The 22,019-nt window shown below is 43.1% G+C and overlaps 1 protein-coding gene across 5 annotated transcripts in view; it reads right to left on the bottom strand.

Annotated features, from left to right (window-relative positions):
• ANKRD29 (ankyrin repeat domain 29) overlaps positions 1-22,019 on the bottom strand; it is a 101,719-nt gene that overhangs the window by 69,486 nt on the left and 10,214 nt on the right. For 3 of the 5 annotated variants that reach the window (XM_056521747.1, XM_056521749.1, XM_056521746.1), the window contains exon 2: positions 6,709-6,819. The exons of the other annotated variants lie outside the window; for them this stretch is intronic. In XM_056521747.1, the coding sequence (XP_056377722.1) occupies positions 6,709-6,819 (111 nt within the window). The remainder of the gene's footprint in view (positions 1-6,708; positions 6,820-22,019) is intronic. 5 annotated transcript variants of the gene reach the window in all.

Below are 22,019 nucleotides of genomic sequence, written 5' to 3'. Positions count from 1 at the left end.
CAGTGTTTAATGTTGTTTTCCTTCAAAGTAACAAAACACAAAGCCATTAATGTCTAAACTTTGGCAACAAAAGTGAGTACAGCCCTAAGTGGAAATGTCCAAATTGGACCCAAAGTGTCAATATTTTGTGTGGCCACTATTATTTTCCAGCACTGTCTTTAGCCTCTGGGCATGGAGTTCACCAGAGCTTCACAGGTTGGCACTGTAGTCCTCTTCCACTCCAATATGATGACATCACGCTGGTGGATGTTAGAGATCTTGAGCTTCCCAACCTTCCGTTTGACGTTGCCCCACAGATTCTCAATGGAGTTTAGGTCTGGGGTGGGGACAAGCTTGGCCAGTTTACTACCTTTACCTTCAGCTTCTTTAGCAAGTCAGTGGTGGTCTTGGAAGTGTGTCTGGGATTGTTATCAGGTTGGAATACTGCCCTGTGACCCAGTCTCTGGAGGGAGGGGATCATGTTCTGCTTGTATGTCCCAGTACATGTTGACATTCATGGTTCTCTCAATAAACTGTAGCTCTCCAGTACCAGCAGCCCCAGATCATGACAATCCCACCACCATGCTTGACAGTAGGCAAGGCACACTTGCCTTTGTACTCCTCAGCTGGTTGCCTTCAGACACTTGACACCATCTGAATCAAAAAAGTTTATCTGGTTCTCATCAAACCACAGGACATGGTTCCAGCAATCCACACCCTTAGTCTACTTATTTACAAATAGTTTGGGGGCTTTTTTTGTGCATCATTTTTAGAAGAGGCTTCCTTCTAGGCTGACAGCCATGCAGAACAATTTGATGCACTGTGCTGCGTATGGTCTGAGCAATGACAGGCTGCACTCCCCCCCACCCCCAACCTCTGCAGCAATGCTGACAGCTCTTTTGGTCTTTTTCCCAAAGACAACCTCTGAATATAACACTGAGCATACAGGGCAGGGTCTTGCCCACTGCGTTGCAGCTCAGTTTCTTATAACCTAGGCCATCTTTATGCAGAGCAACAATTCTTTTTTTTTTCAGGTCCTCAGGGAGTACTTTGCCGTGAGGTGCCATGTTAAACATCCATATTAGAGAATATGAGAGCGATAACACTAAATTTAAGACACCTGCTCCTCATTCACACTGGAGACCTTCTAACACTAATAAGTCACATGACACCAGGGAGGGATAATTGGTAGTTAGGCCAAATTTGGACATTTAGCGGTGTACTCAATTTTGTTGCTGAGGTTTAGACTTAATAGCTGTGTGTTGAGTTATTTTGAGGGGACACAACGTTAAACACTGTTATACAGGCAGTGCACTCACTACTAGTGATGTTGCGAACATAAAATTTTCGGTTTGCGAATGGCGAACGCGAACTTCCGCAAATGTTCGCGCATCGGCGAACCGCCATTGACTTCAATGGGCAGGTGAATTTTAAAACCCACAGGGACTTTTTCTGGCCACAATAGTGATTTAAAAGTTTTTTCAAGGGGACTAATACCTGGACTGTGGCGTGCTGGAGGGGGATCCATGGCAAAACTCCCATGGAATATTACATAGTTGATGCAGAGTCTGGTTTTAATCCATAAAGGGCACAAATCACCTATTATTCCTAAATTCTTTGGAATAACGTGCTTTAGCCCCCTTTAGGCAGCACATAGAGCCCCCCTTTAGGCATCACATAGTTAGATCCCCCTTTAGGCAGCACATAGATTCCCCCATATTAGGCAGCACAGGATGTGAGGAGACATGAGCCATATCATTCCATGAATTTTTTATAATATCCCAAGATTTTAGAAATCAAATTTATTTTTGGATATGCAGATGGAGAAATGCAAGAAAATGGAGCACTCACCAGATCCTTAATAGAGAAGACTTCTTTATTTCATCCAGACATAGTTGGCATTCTCGTGGAGTGCGGGAGAGTGGACAGGAACAAGGGGGATGGGGGAGTGGGATGGGCGATCGCCCATCCCACTCCCCCACCCCCCTTGTTCCTGTCCACTCTCCCGCACTCCACGAGAACGCCAACTATGTCTGGATGAAATAAAGAAGTCTTCTCTATTAAGGACCTGGTGAATGCTCCATTTTCTTGCATTTCTCCATCTGCATATCCAAAAATAAATTTGATTTCTAAAATCTTGGGATATTATAAAAAATGCATGGAATGATATGGCTCATGTCTCCTCACATCCTGCGGGGTACTCAGAAAGGCAGTAAATATATTATCAGCAGTACTTTTTTCCGTAGACACTTTGCTGTCAGTCGGCTGAGAAGGAACAAGACAGCTATAGTAAAACTCATCACACAAAGTAGGAGATGATAACAAGAAGAAATGAGATTGGAGGGGTGGAGAAAGTTTCCATGGCAGAGAATTTGTGTGACTCATGAAAAACATGTTCTAAGCCAGAACTTTTCTTTTTCCATTCCAATAGGTATTTGTGAGAGCATGCCAGTTATCCTGCAATTCTGCAAGCTACTCATTTTACAGGAGAACATACGAGGCAGGAATCATCTGAGGAAAGTATGAGACTATTTTAAGATGGGATCACAATCTAATGTAGCTGGGAATGTGAAGGGCATCAAGATTCTATCTAGATTATAAAAGAAGTGTATTTGAATTTTTTTTCCATATTGTTATAATAAATGACCATGGTTTTCCATCCAAGGAGAAAGTTGGAATCTCATATCATCGCGAAATGTTATAGCTCATGCAATCCATGTATTAGAACTTCAAGAAGCACTCTGGGTTGTCTTAGTTTTTTCTTTCATGCTCATATCAAGCACACTCACTATTACTAGTCATACAGCGTGATTAGTTTTTTCCCCATCACAGCTGCATCCATGTATTTTGTTACTTAAATTTGGTGATCACATGTCTGACTCTTTAAATCTCCCAGTGCCTAATAGTAACAAAAGGATGTCAGGCTCTGTCATCAGACTCCGACCCCTTTCAGTTTCTTTGTGGGTTTTAATTCCCTACAATTTTTTTTCTCAGTATCTACTAAGGTTTCCCTACATTTTGCTTTTTTTTACACCTTCTCTGATCTGTAGGGTTTTCCTCAGCTGAAATCCACCACAATGGCCCTCATTTACTATTGCAAACCCGACATGTTTTGTCTCTTCCTGCACCAGATTCTGTCGCATTGCGCCAGAAATTCTGTCTGCACCAGATTGTGCAACAGAATTTGCACCAGAATTGAAAAAATCCCGACTAACTCTCCATTTTGCCAAGAAAACCTGAAAAAGGGGCGTGACCGCAGGGTAAAGGGGGCGTGGTCTCTGAGAAGGGGCGTTTTCCCGAAATTTTCAAAAAAAACAAACATATTTACTAACGTTTCCACAAAAAATGTGGTGGATTTGAGCTGAGGAAAACCAGACAGATCAGAGCATGTGTAAAAAAAGCAAAATGTAGGGAAAGTGGAAAATGTAGGGAAACCTTAGTAAATACAGTGGAAAAAAAATGTAGGGAATTAAAACCCACAAAGAAACCGACACTCCACTCTTAGTAAATCAGGGCCAATGTCTTTGGAAACCTTAGTCAATGGCCCTCATTTACTAACAGGATTCCGACTCATTTTGTCAGGTTGTTTGCCTAAATTTTGTCGCACGGACCCTGAGACAGAATGGCCCTCATTTACTATTGCAAACCCAACATGTTTTGTCAGGTTGTGCACCAGATTCTGGCGCATTGCGCCAGAAATTCTGTCTGCTCCAAAATTTGCTCCACAACTGAAAAAAATCCGACTAACTCTCTATTTTACTAAGAAAACCCAAAAAGGGGCGTGTCCGTCAGGAAAAGGGGACGTGGTCACTGAAAAAGGGCATGTTCCCAACATTTTCACAAAAAACCAACATATTTACTAAAGTTTCCACAGAAAATGTGGTGGATTTGAGCTGAGGAAAACCCGACAGATCAGAGCAGGTGTAAAAAATTTAATATTTAGGGAAAAGTGCAAAATGTAGGGAAAGCTTAGGAAATACCGTGGAAAATAAATTGTAGGGAATTAAAACCCACAAAGAAACCTACACAGCACTCTTAGTAAATAAGGGCCAACAGAATCAGAATCACTCAGAGTGAGAAAAAAAAAACCTACAAAATGGGCGTGGTTTTCGGGAAAAGGGCGTGTTCCCTACATTTCATCTAAAATTAATCGTCTTTTCTGAAAACTCTACACTTTAAGCATGTATAAAGTTTCCAAAAGCGGAGTAAATTTGTAAATACCATGGAAAAAAAAGGTCGGAACAGCAATCTGGCAAACCCTGGCAAACCCACAAAGAAATCTACACTCCACTCTTAGTAAATAAGGGCCATTTTTTGTGGAAACCTTAGTAAATATGTTGGGTTTTTGTGAAAATGTCGGGAACATGACCCTTTTTGTGACCATGCCCCCTTTTCCCATACAACCATGCCCCTCTCAGGTTCTCTCAGTAAAGTGAAGAGTTAGTCGTGTTTTTCTTAATTCTGGCGCAAATTCTGGTACAAATTCTTTCCTAGCCCCTCCCCTTAGCTATGATCAATAGTTCTATCGTTCACTCACAAAAATGTAAGAACTGTCAATCATGGCTGCAGGGAGGGTTGGGGGTCTGGGAAAGCACTTAATACAGTGAGTTCTGTACACAGAACAAGAAGTTCCCACCTCCTGGACTCTTCCCTTAAGAGCATTAAACAGCAGGTTTTTTTTTATAAGTCATACATGCTGAATGACCTCAAATTCAGGTTTGTTTCCACTGCCCTCCCTGATGTCTTTATGTGGCTGCCTCCAATTTGCTAATCAAACCAAAACTGAGCAGAGTGGCAGACCCTGCATGTAGTGGGGGAGAGCCTCTGCCAGACTCCTTTTGTGGCAGCTTATTTCCCTGAGAAAAAAGGATAGGATGGTTGAAATCCAACATGCCTGATCTTTTTCACCCCCGACATCTGCCATTTGAGAAGAGTCGGGAGGCTAATACACATTAGAAGTTCAGCTAGTCATACTGAAAATGACAGGTTTGACCCAACATATTTCTAACATGCATAGCAGGCTTAAAGGCTGTGGACACTTTTGTACTGAACTTTTTTATTGATTTGTTTTCTGGATGCAAAATATTTTAAATTCATTGAAGAGAAAGAAGAGCAGGTACAAGGTAGTCTGCAGTAAGGCATCATATAGGCTGTGACTAGCACAGAGAGAAAATGAAGCATATACAACACATTGCAGAGGTTGTAAAACTGAAAGTAAACAGAAGTTTTAATAAAGACATATGGAAAATGTTTTATTGTGCTATAGTAAAAAGCCCAAATAAAATTTTTTCAAAGGTGTCCAATGCCTTTAACATGATCTAAGAGGATATTTAAAAATAGATTTATTTTTTTATTTTATTTTTAAATCCTAGTTATACATGCATCCCTACTTACATTAAGTATAACTTTTTTTTAGTGAAGATGTTTCTCTGGAAGTGTCTGACATCTGCAATTCTGTTAGCTGTTCATTTGTAACAGACTACAAGCTGACACTCTTTAATATAGTACATGCTGTTCATCTGTAAAGTGTCTGTACAGGATTAAAAATAATATGGTCCCTTTCATCTCCAACCTGTGCCACATCTGTCATAGATTGTGTGTGGTATTGGCTCATTGACTTCAGTGAAGCTTAGCTGCAATACCAGAAACAATTAATAGACATATATGGCACTTTTTCTAGAAGAAAGAAGCCATGTCTTGCCGATCCCGGACAACATCTCTTAAACTTAAACTTGTACTTCAGTACTGAACTGAATAGTATAGTACAGTATAGGGGATAAGTGCCTGATCTTGGGGGTCTGACCACTGGAACACCTGCTATCTCCTGCCCAGTGCCCCGGCTCACCCCATGCACAGAGCGGACACTGCTCAGTGCACAGAGCTGTGTTGACCTCTGCACGGAGCGGTGGCCGACACGCCACCTCCACACATCCCTATGGGAGAGCTGGAGATACAGCGTATCACTGACGGTGGTTGACACAGCTCCCGCTCCGTGCATGAGGAAAGAGACAAAGCATTTTAAAGGGATACTCCACCCCTAGACATCTTATCTTGGTGGGTTCTCCACCCCTAGACATCTTGTCCCGGTGGGGACCCCCGCAATATAGCATGCGGCACCTACCTGTTTCTTGTCCGGAAGCGCTGGAGGATCTGGGTCGCGACCACGGAAATGGAAGTCCGTGATGTCACGACTCCACCCCAGTGTGAGATCACGCCCCGTCCCCTCAATGCAAGTCTATGTGAGGGGGCGTGATGGCCGTCACACGGGGGTGGAGTCGTGTCGTCACGGACTTCCGTTCCCGTGGTCGCAACCCAGACCCTCCAGCGCTTCCGGACAAGAAACAGGTGGGTGCCGCATGCTATATTGCGGGGGTGCCCAGCGGTGGGAACCCACGATCAGACATCTTATCCCCTATCCTTTGGATAGGGGATAAGATGTCTAGGGGTGGAGTACCCCTTTAAGAGAGCCTTTAAGATGGAATGCATTCTGCCTTGGAGTGTCCTGGACCATAAATAGAATATTCAGTGGCTGTTTAGCTGTTACTTTTGTTCTGTTACTAGATTACACTTTGCATTTCTTAACACATAAACCACAAATCCCTTACAACATCCTAGAGGCTTGTTTAAACCATAGAATAATATTGACGCTGGAGGAATAATAACAGGCCTGTTGTCTGGCCACTGTGCCATTCTGATGATGAAGATAATGATCTGAAATTCTTGGCATACACTGTCTCTGCAGTCCACATCGACACGACCACTGTTCAACAACAGCTGGAGTAATGCCAGGTTCCCTTTACGAGCAGCCCAGAAAGCAGCATTGGCAAGAGGTGTTTCCTTCTGTGTAAAATAATAGCACCATATTACTTTCATGGCATCCTGATCTGAACGGCAAAACACATCACTGAATGGATTAACACAACAATGGAGAATATGGTTTGCATACAATGGGTGGTATTTGGAACATGTCTATATAAAGTTCATTACCTTTACATTTTTTATAGTATTCATCAGTATTGAGGAAACCTTGCTAAACTTACTGGAAGGTGAAATGTTCTTCCAAGTTTTTTTTAGATAACATCTCAACAGGTCCAATTCTACTTCATGTGGGCCTGAATTGCTTAAAGGGGTACTCCGCCCCTAGACATCTTATCCCCTATCCAAAGGATAGGGAATAAGATATCTGATCGCGGGGGTCCTGCCGCTGGAGACCCCCGCGCTCTGCCTGCTGCACCTGGCGTTTGTTTAAAGCATCAGGTGCAGTGACGGAGGCTTGTGACATCATGGCCACGCCCCCTCAATGCAAGTCTATGGGAGGGAGCGTGACAGATGTCACGCCCCCTCCCATAGACTTGCATTTAGGGGCCGTGGCCGTGACATCACAAGCGGGGCGTCACCATAACGTCACGAGCCTCCGCCCTGCATTGCCAGTCATCTGGCACGGAGCAAAGTTCGCTCCGCGCGCCGGATATCTAGGGTGCCGCAGCCAAGATTGCGGGGGTCCCCAGCGGCAGGACCCCTGCGATCAGACATCTCATCCCCTATTCTTTGGATATGGGATAGGATGTCTAGGAGCAGAGTACCCCTTTAATACAGCTAGAGAAAAAATTTTATACAGTGAAAGTAATGAATGTGCTAAAATGTAAGAAATTCTAGACTGATAATACTGTAGTGATAAGAACAATGGCCTCTGATACTGTTCCTCTTTTTGTAATAAGTTAGTATATGAAGTTTATTACAAGGACATATATATATATATATATATATATATATATATATATATATATATGTATATATATATATATATATATAGTAAATCCTCTTTTAAAAACAACCCAAAACTGCAATGAGAAATGGTTAAATGGTTTTCTAAAGGAGAAGATCCTTCAAAAGTAAACACAGAACACATGGGAACTTAAAATCTGTCACAGAAATACCTAGTCTGAATGAGGGCTGGCCTTCTAAAGAAGATGGATATTATTTGAAATTTGAACATCCCCCCACCTGAAGAAACCAAAGACATTTCATATGCTACACTTAAATGGTCACCGATGTTTCAACAAATTTTGCATAAATAAAAAGTACAAATTAATATAGGAAACTGTCATATATCTTATTGGGGAAAACATGTCCCCCTTCTCCAGTTATCAGACTTGTTTCCTGCTCCTCTACCTTAATTCACCATGAAAAACTTCCAAGAAACAGATAAGCTTCCTGAAGTATTAGGTTACTGCAGTTTATAGAAGTCTATGGAGCAGAAAAAGAAGAGTTGTTCGAGGGAGGCAGATGAAGAAAAAGACACAGAGACAATCTGGCAAGTGTTATATACAACTTAAACTGCTCAGTGCTGCTTTCTAATGTCCTTCATGCCGAGAGTGTGCTATACAAATATAGGGGAGCAGGATTCTCTCTTCTATATATGCAGTGTATAGGAAACACTCCTCTTGTACATTCAGCACATGGCAGCTAATCCTAAAACTATTTAAGCCATGTTTAAATGTGTCAATTGTGTCATTTACTTTTTTGTATCATGGCTCAGTTATATAAAAAGATTATATGTAATATTTTAACCATTTCTATGTGTCAATGGGATGAAATACCCACAAGCTGCCAACACTCTAATTTCATGGGACTGTTACACAATCCAGACCACAGAAGGTAGAAGGTAATTGTGCAATAATGTGGAGCAGTGTAAACTCTTAATGACCCCTGTAGAAATATCTTTGACCAAATCTAAAAATGTATTTGGCAAAAAATCACTCACATTATTTACTCTCTTTATTTTCTAAGATTTAAGTAGATATCCAATGTTACTCAGAAGGATCAGATATGTTGGTTTTCTACATGTCCTTTCCTATGTTCTTACAGTTCATCAGTGGCTGCCAGAGATATTCCCCTCCCCCTATGTATTAGGCTAAGATTTCACTTTATCTGCCCCTGCAGTTCTTGAGCCAAAGCCAGAGGAGGGTTCAAACATAATGGGACACGTCCTATATATTCATGATTCTTCACAAAAGTGTATGACATGAACTGAAGTCAATGGGGAAGATTTATCAAAACCTGTGCAGAGAAAAACCGGAGCAGCCAATCCAATGGCTTCTTTCATTTTTCAGAGGCCCTTTTCAAAATTAAAGAAGCCATCTGATTGGTTGCTATGGGCAACTAGTCAACTTTTCCTCTACACAGATTTTGGTAAATCTCAACCCAATATGCATAAACAGGGACCTTGCCTGGGAACACCACTGGAAAGATGCTATCAAATGGCAGCTCTGTTAACTATAACCAGATCACTAAATTATGACCCGGTCTGACCATGGAGTGAGTGAGCTCTTGTTGGTTTGAAAAACATATATTTATTTGGCATCATGGCAGACAGTACATAAAGCAAGAATTCTTCATATAAAGGCAGTAGAGATGAGCGAACTTACAGTAAATTCGATTCGTCACGAACTTCTCGGCTCAGCAGTTGATGACTTTTCCTGCAAAAATTAGTTGGGCTGGAAAAGGTGGATACAGTCATAGGAGACTCTTTCCTAGGACTGTATCCACCTTTTCCAGCCCACCGGAGCACCTGAAAGCTGAACTAATTTATGCAGGATAAGTCATCAACTGCCGAGCCGAGAAGTTCGTGACGAATCAAATTTACTGTAAGTTCACTCATCTCTAAAAGGCAGTCCTTGGCATAAGTACTGTATTTTTCGCCCTATAGGACGCAAAGGCATATCAGACTCACCCAATTTATAGGTGCAAAATCTAAAAATATAAAGATTCTGAACCCAACAGTGGTCTTCAACCTGCGGACCTCCAGATGTTGCAAAACTACAACTCCCAGCATGCCCGGACAGCCGTTGGCTGTCCAGGCATGCTGGGAGTTGTAGTTTTGCAACATCTGGAGGTCCGCAGGTTGAAGACCACTGGTATAGGAGTTAATACTCACGTGTCCCCACCGCTCCGGACCCTTCACCGCTGCCCTGGATGTCGCTCCATCGCTGTCGCCGCATCCCCGTGGTGTCCCTGACGCTCCGGACTTCTTCTTCCCCGGGATCAACGCTCTCCATCGCCGTCATCACGTCGCTAAGCACGGCGCTTCTATTGGATGACGGCGTGCGCGACGACATGATGACGTCGAAGGAGAGCGCAGGGGATCCCGGCACGGAGAAGACACCGAGGAGGCAGGTAAGGTCCCTCCCGGTGTCCTGTAAGCTGTTCGGGACACCGCGATTTCACCATGGCGGTCCCGAACAGCCTGACTGAGCAGTCGGGTTAGTGTTATTTTCGCTTCAGACGCGGCGGTCAGCTTTGATCGCCGCGTCTGAAGGGTTAATACAGGGCATCACCGCGATCAGTGATGTCCTGTAATAGCGGCGGGTCCCGGCCATTGATGGCCGCAGGTATTCGCCTTATAAGACGCACCAACTTTTCCCCCCCAGTTTTGGGGAAGAAAAAGTGCGTCTTATACGGCGAAAAATACGGTAAATAATGTAGGAGGGTTATGTAGAAATTTCCATAAATCTTGTCTCACCAGCTGGGATTTCTTCCTTAGTACTGTATCCAGTGTGCTGGATCCATCTTGAAATGTCCTTTTAAGATGGCCGCCTCTGTTAGCATCCTCTAGCTGTCATCCTCCTTGTTCTGGAGCTGTGCAGGACATCCTTGGAGACCTTTGTCTGTTCCTTCCTCTGTTCGTCCCATCCTGGTTTTCTCTGGAACAACTTATGCTCAAATGATGGGTATGTCCATCATGAATGAAGTGTGTCCTTTATATATGTGGGCATGTTTATCCTAAGTGATTCTGTGTCTACTATCCATAAATATAGAAATATGGTTTATTAAAAGTATATATCACCTTCTAGTGGGTTGGATGAATATATATATATATATATATATAGATTTAACTTGTGGGTGTATACATGTCATGACTACATTATTATCTGATTGGATACTACTAACTCTACAAATATGGTATTTCTCTGAAGTCTCGACGTGACTATTCTCCTGCTACATATATACTGAAATAGTATATAGTGTGTCATATCGTCTATAGACATGATGGGGGGAATTTATCATTGGATTTACCCTGGTTTTGTGGTGTACATTTGTCCCACAGTTTGTCTCAGATGCTGTTTTGAGACTTTTCATTGCGACTTTTGCTTTAGTCAATCACCATACAAAGTGGTGTACTGAAGTATGAAATGTGATCAGCACCAGATTTATCACATGCCCTGCACCGTGTCATAAATCTGGTGCAGGTACAACGTTTCCACTACATGAATTAATGGGGTAAAAAGACGTTAAGCTCCACCAATCTTGATGAATACCCCCAGATATCCTTTGACAACTGGTGAGCATGTGGCATGTACTTAATAACCTTGGTTATTATGTGATATTGAAAAATGACATCTCATAATATTTGACAAGCTCTCACCCTGGTGGACACAGGGCATTAATAAAATATTGGTCAGCCCTAAATAAACCTGTAATAACACATTTCACCTGCAGAGGCAGCAACTTCCCCTGGCAAAATCAGGCATCAGACAACCCCTGTACACAGAGCATGGATACCATGAATAGTTTATATAATTTATGCAGTCAATTAAACAATCAATTACAGAAAATAAACAACAATAGTATATAGAATAATATCAGAATGTCAGAGTATAACAAATGAAAACATTTAATAGACTTTTAATCCCTTAAGGACCCAGCCAATTTTCACTGTAGGACCCGGCCATTTTTTGCACATCTGACCACTGTCACTTTAAGCATTAATAACTCTGGGATGCTTTTACCTTTCATTCTGATTCCGAGAATGTTTTTCGTGACATATTCTACTTTAGGTTTGTGGTAAAATTTTGTCCATACTTGCATCGTTTCTTGGTGAAAAATTTGATGAAAAAAATTTTGCATTTTTTTTTTTACTTTGAAGCTCTCTGCTTATAAGGAAAATGAATATTACAAATAAATTATATATTGATTCACATATACAACATGTCTACTTTATGTTTGCATCATAACGTTGACATGTTTTTACTTTTGGAAGACACCAGAGGGCTTCAAAGTTCAGCAGCAATTTTCCAATTTTTCACAAAATTTTCAAAATCAAAATTTTTCAGGGACGAGTTCTGTTTTGAAGTGGATTTAAAGGGCCTTCATATTAGAAATGCCCCACAAATGACCCCATTATAAAAACTGCACCCCTCAAATATTCAAAATTACATTCAAAAGGTTTGTTAACCCTTTATGTGTTTCACAGGAATAGCAGCAAATTGAAGGAGAAAATTCAAAATCTTCATTTTTTACACTGGCATGTTCTTGTAGACCCAGTTTTTGAATTTTTACAAGGGATAAAAGAAGAGAAATCTTCCTAAAATGTGTAACCCAATTTCTCTCGAGTAAGGAAATACCTCATATGTGTATGTCAAGTGTACGGCGGGCGCAGTAGAGGGCTCAGAAGGGAAGGAGCGACAATGGGATTTTGGAGAGTGAGTCTTTCTGAAATGGTTTTTGTGGGGCATGTCGCATTTAGGAAGCCCCTATGGTGCCAGAATAGCAAAAAAAAAAACACATGGCATACAATTTTGGAAACTACACCCCTCAAGGCACGTTACAAGGGGTCCAGTGAGCCTTAAGACCCCACATGTGCTTCACAACTTTTTGTTAAAGTTGGATGTGTAAATGATTTATTTATTTTTTTCCACTAAAATGCTAGTTTTCACCAAAATTTTAAATTTTTACAAGGGATAATAGGACAAAATGTCAAGTGCTCTGCTGGCGCACTACAATGCTCAGAAGAGAAGGAGTCACATTTGGCTTTTGAAAAGCGAATTTTGCTGAAATGATTTTTGGAGGGCATGTCGCATTTAGGAAGCCCCTATGGTGCCAGAACAGCAAAAAAAAAAAACATGGCATACTATTTTACAAACTACACCCCTAAAGGAACACAACAAGGGGTACAGTGAGCCTTAAAACCTCACAGGTGTTTGACGACTTTTTGCAAAATTCGGTTGTGTAAATGAAAAAAAAAAATTTCACTAAAATGCTGGTTTTCCCCCAAATTTTATATTTTTACAAGGGGTAATAGGAGAAAATGACCCACAAAATTTGTAACCACATTTCTTCTGAGTATGGAAATACCCAATGTGTGGATGTCAAGTGCTCTGCTGGCGCACTACAATGCTCAGAAGAGAAGGAGCACCACTGAGCTTTTGAAGACAGAATTTGGTTGGAATAGAAGTCGGGGGCCATGTGCGTTTACAAAGCCCCCCCATTGTGCCAGAACAGTGGACCCCCCCTCGTGACCCCATTTTGGAAACTGCACCCCTCACATAATTTAATAAGGGGTGCAGTGAGTATTTACACCCCACTGGCGTTTGACAGATCTTTGGAACAGTGGGCTGTGCAAATGAAAAATTACATTTTTCATTTTCACGGACCACTGTTCCAAAATTCTGTCAGGCAACTGTGGGGCGTAAATGCTCACTGTACCCCTTATTACATTACGTGAGGGGTGTAGTTTCCAAAATAGGGTCATATGTGGGGGGGGGGGTCCATTGTTCTTGCTCTATGGGGGCTTTGTAAACACACGTAGCCTTCAATTCCGGACAAATTTTATCTTGAAAATCCCAATGGTGCTCCTTCTCTTCTGAGCATTATAGTGCGCCAGCAGAGCACTTTACATCCACATATGGGGTATGTTCTTACTCAGAAAAAATGGGATTACAAATATTAGGGGGCTTTTTTCCTATTTTTTTTTTTCATTTTTCCATCCAACTTTAATGAAAATTCGTCAAACACCTGTGGGGTGTTAAGGCCCACTATACCCCTTGTTACTTTCCATGAGGGGTGTAGTTTCCAAAATGGGGTCATGTGTGGGTATTTCTTTTTTTGCGTTTATGACAGAACCGCTGTAAAATCAGCCACCCCTGTGCAAATCACCAATTTAGGCTTCAAATGTACATAGTGCGCTCTCACTCCTGAGCCTTGTTGTGCGCCTGCAGAGCATTTTACCATATGGGGTATTTCCGTACTCAGGAGAAATTGCGTTACAAATTTTAGGGGTCTTTTTTTCCTTTTAACACTTGTGAAAATAAAAAGTAAAGGACAACACCAGCATGTTAGTGTAAAATTTTTTATTTTTTTTACACTGACAGGCTGGTGTAGCCCCCAACTTTTCCTTTTCATAAGGGGTAAAAGGAGAAAAAGCCCCCCAAAATTTGTAACACAATTTCTCCCGAGTACAGAGATACCCCATATGTGGCCCTAAACTGTTTCCTTGAAATACGACAGGGCTCCGAAGTGAGAGAGCGTCATGCGCATTTGAGGACTAAATTAGGGATTGCATAGGGGTGGACATAGGGGTATTCTACGCCAGTGATTCCCAAACAGGGTGTCTCCAGCTGTTGCTAAACTCCCAGCATGCCTGGACAGTCAGTGGCTATCCGGAAATGCTGGGAGTTGTTGTTTTGCAACAGCTGGAGGCTCCGTTTTGGAAACACTGCTGTACAATACGTTTTTCATTTTTATTGGGGGGGACAGTGTAAGGGGGTGTTTATGTAGTGTTTTACCCTTTATTATGTGTTAGTGAAGTGTAGTGTAGTGTTTTTAGGGTACATTCACACGGGCGCAGGTTTACAGTGAGCTTCCCGCTAGAAATTTTCGCTGCGGCAGCTCATACTTGAAGCAGGAAACTTACTGTAAACCTTTCCGTGTGAATGTACCCTGTACGTTCACATGGGGGGCAAACCTTCAGCTGTTTCAAAACTACAACTCTCAGCATGTACTGACAGACCATGCATGCTGGGAGTTGTAGTTTTACAACAGCTGGAGGCACACTGGTTGGAAAACCTTCAGTTAGGTTCTGTTACCTAACTCAGTATTTTCCAACCAGTGTGCCTATAGCTGTTGCAAAACTACAACTCCCAGCATGTACTGATCGCCGAAGGGCATGCTGGGAGATCTAGTTATGCAACAGCTAGAGGTACGCAACTACTTTTCCCAGCATGCTGGGATTTGCAGTTTTGCAACATCTGGAGGGCTACAGATAGAGACCACTGCACTGTGATCTCCAAACTGTGGACCTCCAGATGTTGCAAAACTACAAATCCCAGCATGCACAGACAGCAAACTGCTGTGTGGGCATACTAGGAGTTGTAGTTTTGCAAGATCTAGAGTGCTACAGTATAGAGATCACTGTGCAGTGGTCTCTAAACTGTAGACCTCCAGCTGTTGCAAAACTGCAAATCTCAGCATGCCCAGCAGCTGTCTGGGCATGCTGGGAGTTGTAGTTTTGCAACATCTGGGGGGCTACAGTCTCAGACTGTAGCCCTCTAGATGTTGCTAGGCAACTTACCGGCTTCCGTCGGATCCAGGGAGCCTTCCTCTTCTGCCACACGACATCGCCGCCCGCGCCGATCACCGCCGCCGATCCCGTCCCGCAGCTTCCACCGACGGGTAAGTGGAACTTCGGCGTTCGGTCCCTGTCGTTTCCCCGTTCTGCCCCGCCTATTGTGGGTGGGCAGAACGCCGAAAACGAAAGTAAACCCCCCCCCCGCCCCCGATCTGCTACTGGTGGTCGCGTCTCGACCACCAATAGCAGAGATAAGAGGGGTGGCACCTCTGCCACCTCACTCCTATGGCTACAGGGGGATAGTGAGTGTCTTAGACAACCGCGATCCCCCTTATATTCCGGGTCACCGGGTCCCCATAGACCCGTATGACCCGGAATCGGCGCAAACCGCAAGTGTGAATTCACTTGCGATTTGCGCCGATCGCCGACATGGGGGGGTCTGATGACCCCCCTGGGCATTTGCATGGGGTGCCTGCTGATCGATATCAGCAGTCACCCCAGTCCGGTCCCCGCCCGGCGTACAGGTATGCCCTGGGTCCTTAAGACCCAGGTACAGAAGGCCTATCCATACGCCCTAGGTCCTGTACGGGTTAAATACTAACAGTATATTACAGGCTATGGACAAGTTTACACTCATTTTAATTATTAATTGTTTCCTATACGTTCTAAATAGTTTCATTAAATATTTCCTAACATTTAGCTGCTGTTCACAGAAAGTTAAACCTGTCAGATGGACTTTCTGCTCTTTTTGTGTTAGAGATAGCGGCAGGATTGGAAGGGAGATGTACAGAGAAGCCCTTATTGTCTTACATAGTGGGAAATTCAGACAGGCTGTACATAAGGAGGAAAACACAAAAGACAATTTTCTCAGCTTCTATGGTTCCCAGATAGAACTCTGGTCCATCCCATGTCATGGAAATGTCATTTTTGCCCTTGAAATTGATGCAGAAAAACTAATATCTAGTATGAAGCATGCAAGCTACTACTATTATAACACTAACTATAACAATTGTAAAAATCATATATGAATAGGAAACAATTCGAGGATGTGGAAACATCTGTCTTTGCTCACACTCCATATCTCTGTTCCTATCTAGAAGTACCAGGCGATGTGCTTTCCCATTTCTAGCAAAAAGCCTTGAAAACTAACCTCCTCCTTCCTGAACACAACAATAAAGAAGAACATCACAAAAGATGGATTTTAAAATATCAGTACACCCCCTTGAAACATGGCTTTGGGCATGAGAAATGACAAGCAGAGGACAATGCAGGAGAATTATCCGGTTTTGTTGCTGGAATGAAAAACGTGGTCTGAAAAAAATGAGCCGACCGAAGTCTCTATCTGACACCGTTCGGTACATTCAAATGAATGGGATGCGGCGTGGGCACAGCTGGGATATGGCAGTGGCCGGTTTTTATATTCTCCCACTCGATCCGGTAGCCAAATTGCAAAAACGTGGTGTGAATGCACCCATATTTTTTTTCTTGAGAATATTATAACAAGAGTACAAAAGCAATAAAGTGAGTAGCGGTATTGCAATACAAGTAAAATCAGTGAGCATTTCAAGTCTCAATAACAGACAAAATGACACTGTCATACAGAAATATAATGAATATATATATATATATATATATATATATATATATATAAGTTAATGTTGTCATATCATAATTAAGTTGTGGTGTTAGTTTGCAAACCTATATGTCAATAGACAGGTAAGTAACTTATCTTGAGAGAAAATTAAAGAATATTGACAATAATTATTGTTACATTAATGTTACCATCTAGGCAGTCAAATACTTTGAGTGAAGTGTAGTTACTATTTCTGCAGGCTTAAATGTTAGATATGTTAGATACAAAAACTTTTTATATGTTGTACATCTTGGCAAAACATTAACCTTTCTAATATACTTAATAAGAAAATGTTATTTCTTATGAAATCATGGCTTTGTCCAAGTTGAAGCACAGGCATGGACAAAGTCCAGTAAGTCAGGGTGGGCTAGCACTCCTCTGCCTGATAGGACAGGAGAGAGCACAGAGTAGTCCTATCAGACAGGAGAGAGCACAGAGGAATCCTATCAGGAGAGAGCACAGAGGAGTACTGTCAGACAGGAGAGAGCACAGAGGAGTGCTTTCAGACAGGAGAGAGCACAGAGGAGTACTATCAGACAGGAGAGAGCACAGAGGGGTCCTATCAGACAGGAGAGAGCACAGAGGAGTACTATCAGACAGGAGAGAGCACAGAGGAGTGCTATCAGACAGGAGAGAGCACAGAGGAGTCCTATCAGACTGGAGAGAGCACAGAGGAGTCCTATCGGACAGGAGAGAGCACAGAGGAGTGCTATCAGACAGGAGAGAGCTCAGAGGAGTGCTATCAGACAGGAGAGAGCACAGAGCAGTACTATCAGACAGGAGAGAGCACAGAGGAGTGCTATCAGACAGGGGAGAGCACAGAGGAGTACTACCAGACAGGAGAGAGCACAGAGGAGTCCTATCAGACAGGAGAGAGCACAGAGGAGTCCTATCAGACAGGAGAGAGCACTGAGGAGTACTCTCAGACAGGAGAGAGCACAGAGGAGTCCTATGAGACAGGAGAGAGCACAGAGGAGTACTGTCAGACAGGAAATAGCACAGAGGAGTCCTGTCAGACAGGAGAGAGCACAAAGGAGTTCTATCAGACAATAGAGAGCACAGATGAGTACTATCAGACAGAAGAGAGCACAGAGGGGTCCTAATAGACAGTAGAGAGCACAGAGGAGTACTATCAGACAGGAGAGAGCACAGAGGAGTGCTATCAGACAGGAGAGAGCACAGAGGAGTCCTATCAGACAGGAGAGAGCACAGAGGAGTCCTATCAGACAGGAGAGAGCACAGAGGAGTGCTGTCAGACAGGAGAGAGCACATAGGAGTGCTATCAGACAGGAGAGAACACAGAGGATTCCTATCAAACAGGAGAGAGCACAGAGGAGTCCTATCAGGAGAGAGCACAGAGGAGTACTATCAAACAGGAGAGAGCACAGAGGAGTGCTAGCCCACCCTCACTTACTGGACTGTGTACATGTCTGTGCTTCAGCTTGGACAAAACCATGATTTTGTAAGCCATGATTTCTATCAAAAGGAAAAAAAAATCTTATGAAGTATATAAGAAAGGTTAATGTTTTGCCAAGATGTACAACATAGGCAAATGCAGTTCCCATATACATTTTTTTATTTGAAAGCTATACGGAACCGTATTAAAAACCGTATGCATTGACTCTCCATTGAAAACCGTATGCCAAAAGATGCATCCGGGTTGTGTCTGTTTTGCAACCTGTACGGTTTTTGACCATATCAGGTTTTGAGGAATCCAGTTTTTTTTTTAATCAAAAACCTGATACGGGAACTGTATTGCAAAAACGAGGTATGAACCAGGCCTTAACGGATGAATATGCCCGTTATTCTTATGGACATTATTCAGTCATTAGCACCCGCTATTTCATTCGTTATTATACATCCGTTTTTTAATTATACAATACAGAAAAGGGGTGTTTAATAAAGGATGAAAACTCATAGTGTGAAAGCAGCCTAGAATGACTCCATTCTTGGGTGTATAAAAAAATTATAAAGCCACAAAAAAAAAATAATGTACATTTTTAAATAGGGATCAATTTATGTGGGCTGACAGGGACCTTAAAATGTAGCCGACAATAATAAAAATGTAAAAAGTATATATTTTTTATAATACATTTTTTATTAGTAATGTATTTTAATATTGTGTTTAATAAAGTGTGTGTGTATGTGAATTTCACTTTTTTTCAAATTTTTTTACATTTTTTAGTAGTGTACTAATAGACAGATCACAGCAGGTGTCACTCCTGACACCCGATGCAATTGTCCTTTCTATTGCAGAGGTGGAGTGGCTTTCTCGTGCGCTAGCATCTCTGCACTATACTCCGCTGGCCAGTGATGTGAATAGAATTCACATCACTTATTCATATTTCCTGCAGAGAGCTGTGATTAGCCAGATGGTTCCAGCCAATCACAGCTCTCTGCGGGAAATATGAATAATAGGTATATATACAGCATATACTCATACAACAGTGGGACCAGAGAAGAGCGGCCGTCCGCCCGCATCTATACATTATACAGGACAATTGTGTTTATAATAATATATTGGCCCCAGTGTGTTTATAAGAATTCATTGGCCCCAGTGTGTTTATAATAATATATTGGCCCCAGTGTATTTATAATACACTGGCCCCAGTGTGTTTATAATAATTCATTGGCCCCAGTGTGTTTATAATAATATATTGGCCCCAGTGTGTTTATAATAATTCATTGGCCCCAGTGTGTTTATAATAATATATTGGCCCCAGTGTGTTTATAATAATTCATTGGCCCCAGTGTATTTATAATAATTCATTGGTCCCAGTGTGTTTATAATAATTCATTGGCCCCAGTGTGTTCATAATAATTCATTGGCCCCAGTGTGTTTATAATAATATATTGGCCCCAGTGTGCTTGTAATAATTAATTGGCCCCAATGTGTTTATAATAATTCATTGGCCCCAGTGTGTTTATAACAATTCATTGGCCCCAGTGTGCTTATAATAATTCATTGGCCCCAATGTGTTTATAATAATTCATTGGCCCCAGTGTATTTATAACAATTCATTGGCCCCAGTGTGCATATAATAATTCATTGGCCCCAGTGTGTTTATAACAATTCATTGGCCCCAGTGTATTTATAATAATTCATTGGCCCCAGTGTGTTTATAACAATTCATTGGCCCCAGTGTGTTTATAATAATTCATTGGCCCCAGTGTGCTTATCCTTATTCAGGTCGCTGCCCGCTTCTCTCCCCCTGCCTTTCCTGGGGTCTAGAGCGCTGCTGCCGGCCCTTCTCTCCCCCTGGCTATTGCCGCCGCTGCCCGTTCTGTCCCCCTGACTATCGGTGCCGGTGCCCCATTGCCGGCGCCGATAGCCAGGGGGAGAGAAGCGGCGCCGACAGCCAGGGGGAGAGAAGGGGCAGCGGCACCCATTGCCGGCGCTGCTGCCCCGTTGCCTCCCCCCATCCCCGGTGGCATGACATCAGTGTGCCGCGCCGTGCATAGCAACGACGCAGGGGACGCGCGCCGGAGGCCTGCAGCAGCGCGGACCCGACCCAGGTAATTATGCCACCGGGGATGGGGGGAGGCAACGGGGCAGCGGCGCCGGCAATGGGTGCCGCTGCCCCTTCTCTCCCCCTGGCTGTCGGCGCCGCTTCTCTCCTCCTGGCTATCGGCGCCGGCAATGGGGCGCCGGCACCGATAGTCAGGGGGACAGAACGGGCAGCGGCGCCGATAGCCAGGGGGAGAGAAGGGCCGGCAGCAGCGCTCTAGACCCCAGGAAAGGCAGGGGGAGAGAAGCGGGCAGCGACGGCCTCTCTCCCCCTGCCTTTCCTGGGGAAGTATCGGGGTATACACGCGCGCACACGCACCCTCATTTTACCATGGATATTTGGGTAAAAAAAATTTTTTACCCAAATATCCTTGGTAAAATGAGGGTGCGTGTTATAGGCCAGTGTGTGGTGTACCCCGATAAATACGGTATACAAAGTTAAACAATCTTAAAATGTGAAAATATGCAAATATTAAAATATAGCACTGGCATGTGAAATAGCTCTATATAGACATATTGTGGGAGATTTATCAAAACCTGTGTAGAGGAAGAGTGGTGCAGTTGCCCATAACAACCAATCAGATCGTTTCTTTCATTTTTCACAGGCCTCTTTTAAAATGAAAGAAGCAATCTGATCGGTTGCTATGGGCAACTGCACCACTCTTTCTCTACACTGGTTTTGATAAATCTCCCCCATTGATCTTATATCCTCGCAGTGTTAGAAAGATGCGATATAAGTGTCCTTTTGTATGACAATTGTATATCAAATTGGATACTTTGTTACCGGTCCTGGATGGTGTGGCTCTGACAGCTCTCGCTGAGGCAATAGAGTTGTCCCTGTGCCTAGATATCACAGTCAGAGGTCTTAGATGGTGCTGTTGCTTTAACTCTCAGGGTCCAGATGTTTCGCGGTGGTGGTCGTCACAGACTGGTGGCGCTGGCAGGCGCCGATGGTAAATTCGCCGGGAGACCGTGCGCTGGCAGGCGCCGATGGTATACTTGCCAGGAGACCAAGCGCTAGCAGGCGCTTATGATGTCGATCTCCTCACCGCTGGACTTGGAAGAAGCCGGAGACCACACGCTGGGTAGATGGAACTTGCCTCGTGTAGATGGCGTGTGACGTCAGCTGAGCCGGAGCTGGCCGGGTAAGATCAGGACCGGACACTAGTCTTGATCGACTAATGTGTAGGAAATCCACAGTATGATCAGCTTGCTCCGTGGATAATAGATAGAGTTCATAAAGAGCATAAGTGCCAGTGAACAGGACTATTGAACAGGACTAGATGCGTTTCAGGGTTCTCAAATACGACCCTTTCCTCAGTAGTCAGTCAAGGGTACTGAGGAAAGGGTCGTATTTGAGAACCCTGAAACGCGTCTAGTCCTGTTCAATATGTCTATATAGAGCTATTTCATATGCCAGTGCTATATTTTAATATTTGCATATTTTCACATTTTAACCCCTTAAGGACTCAGCCCATTTTGGCCTTAAGGACTCAGACAATTTAATTTTTACGTTTTCATTTTTTCCTCCTCGCCTTCTAAAAATCATAACT

The sequence above is a fragment of the Hyla sarda genome, chromosome 5, assembly GCF_029499605.1.
Source record: "Hyla sarda isolate aHylSar1 chromosome 5, aHylSar1.hap1, whole genome shotgun sequence".
In the NCBI taxonomy this organism is placed as follows: domain Eukaryota; kingdom Metazoa; phylum Chordata; class Amphibia; order Anura; family Hylidae; genus Hyla; species Hyla sarda.
This window is presented reverse-complemented; position numbering and strand designations above follow the sequence as displayed.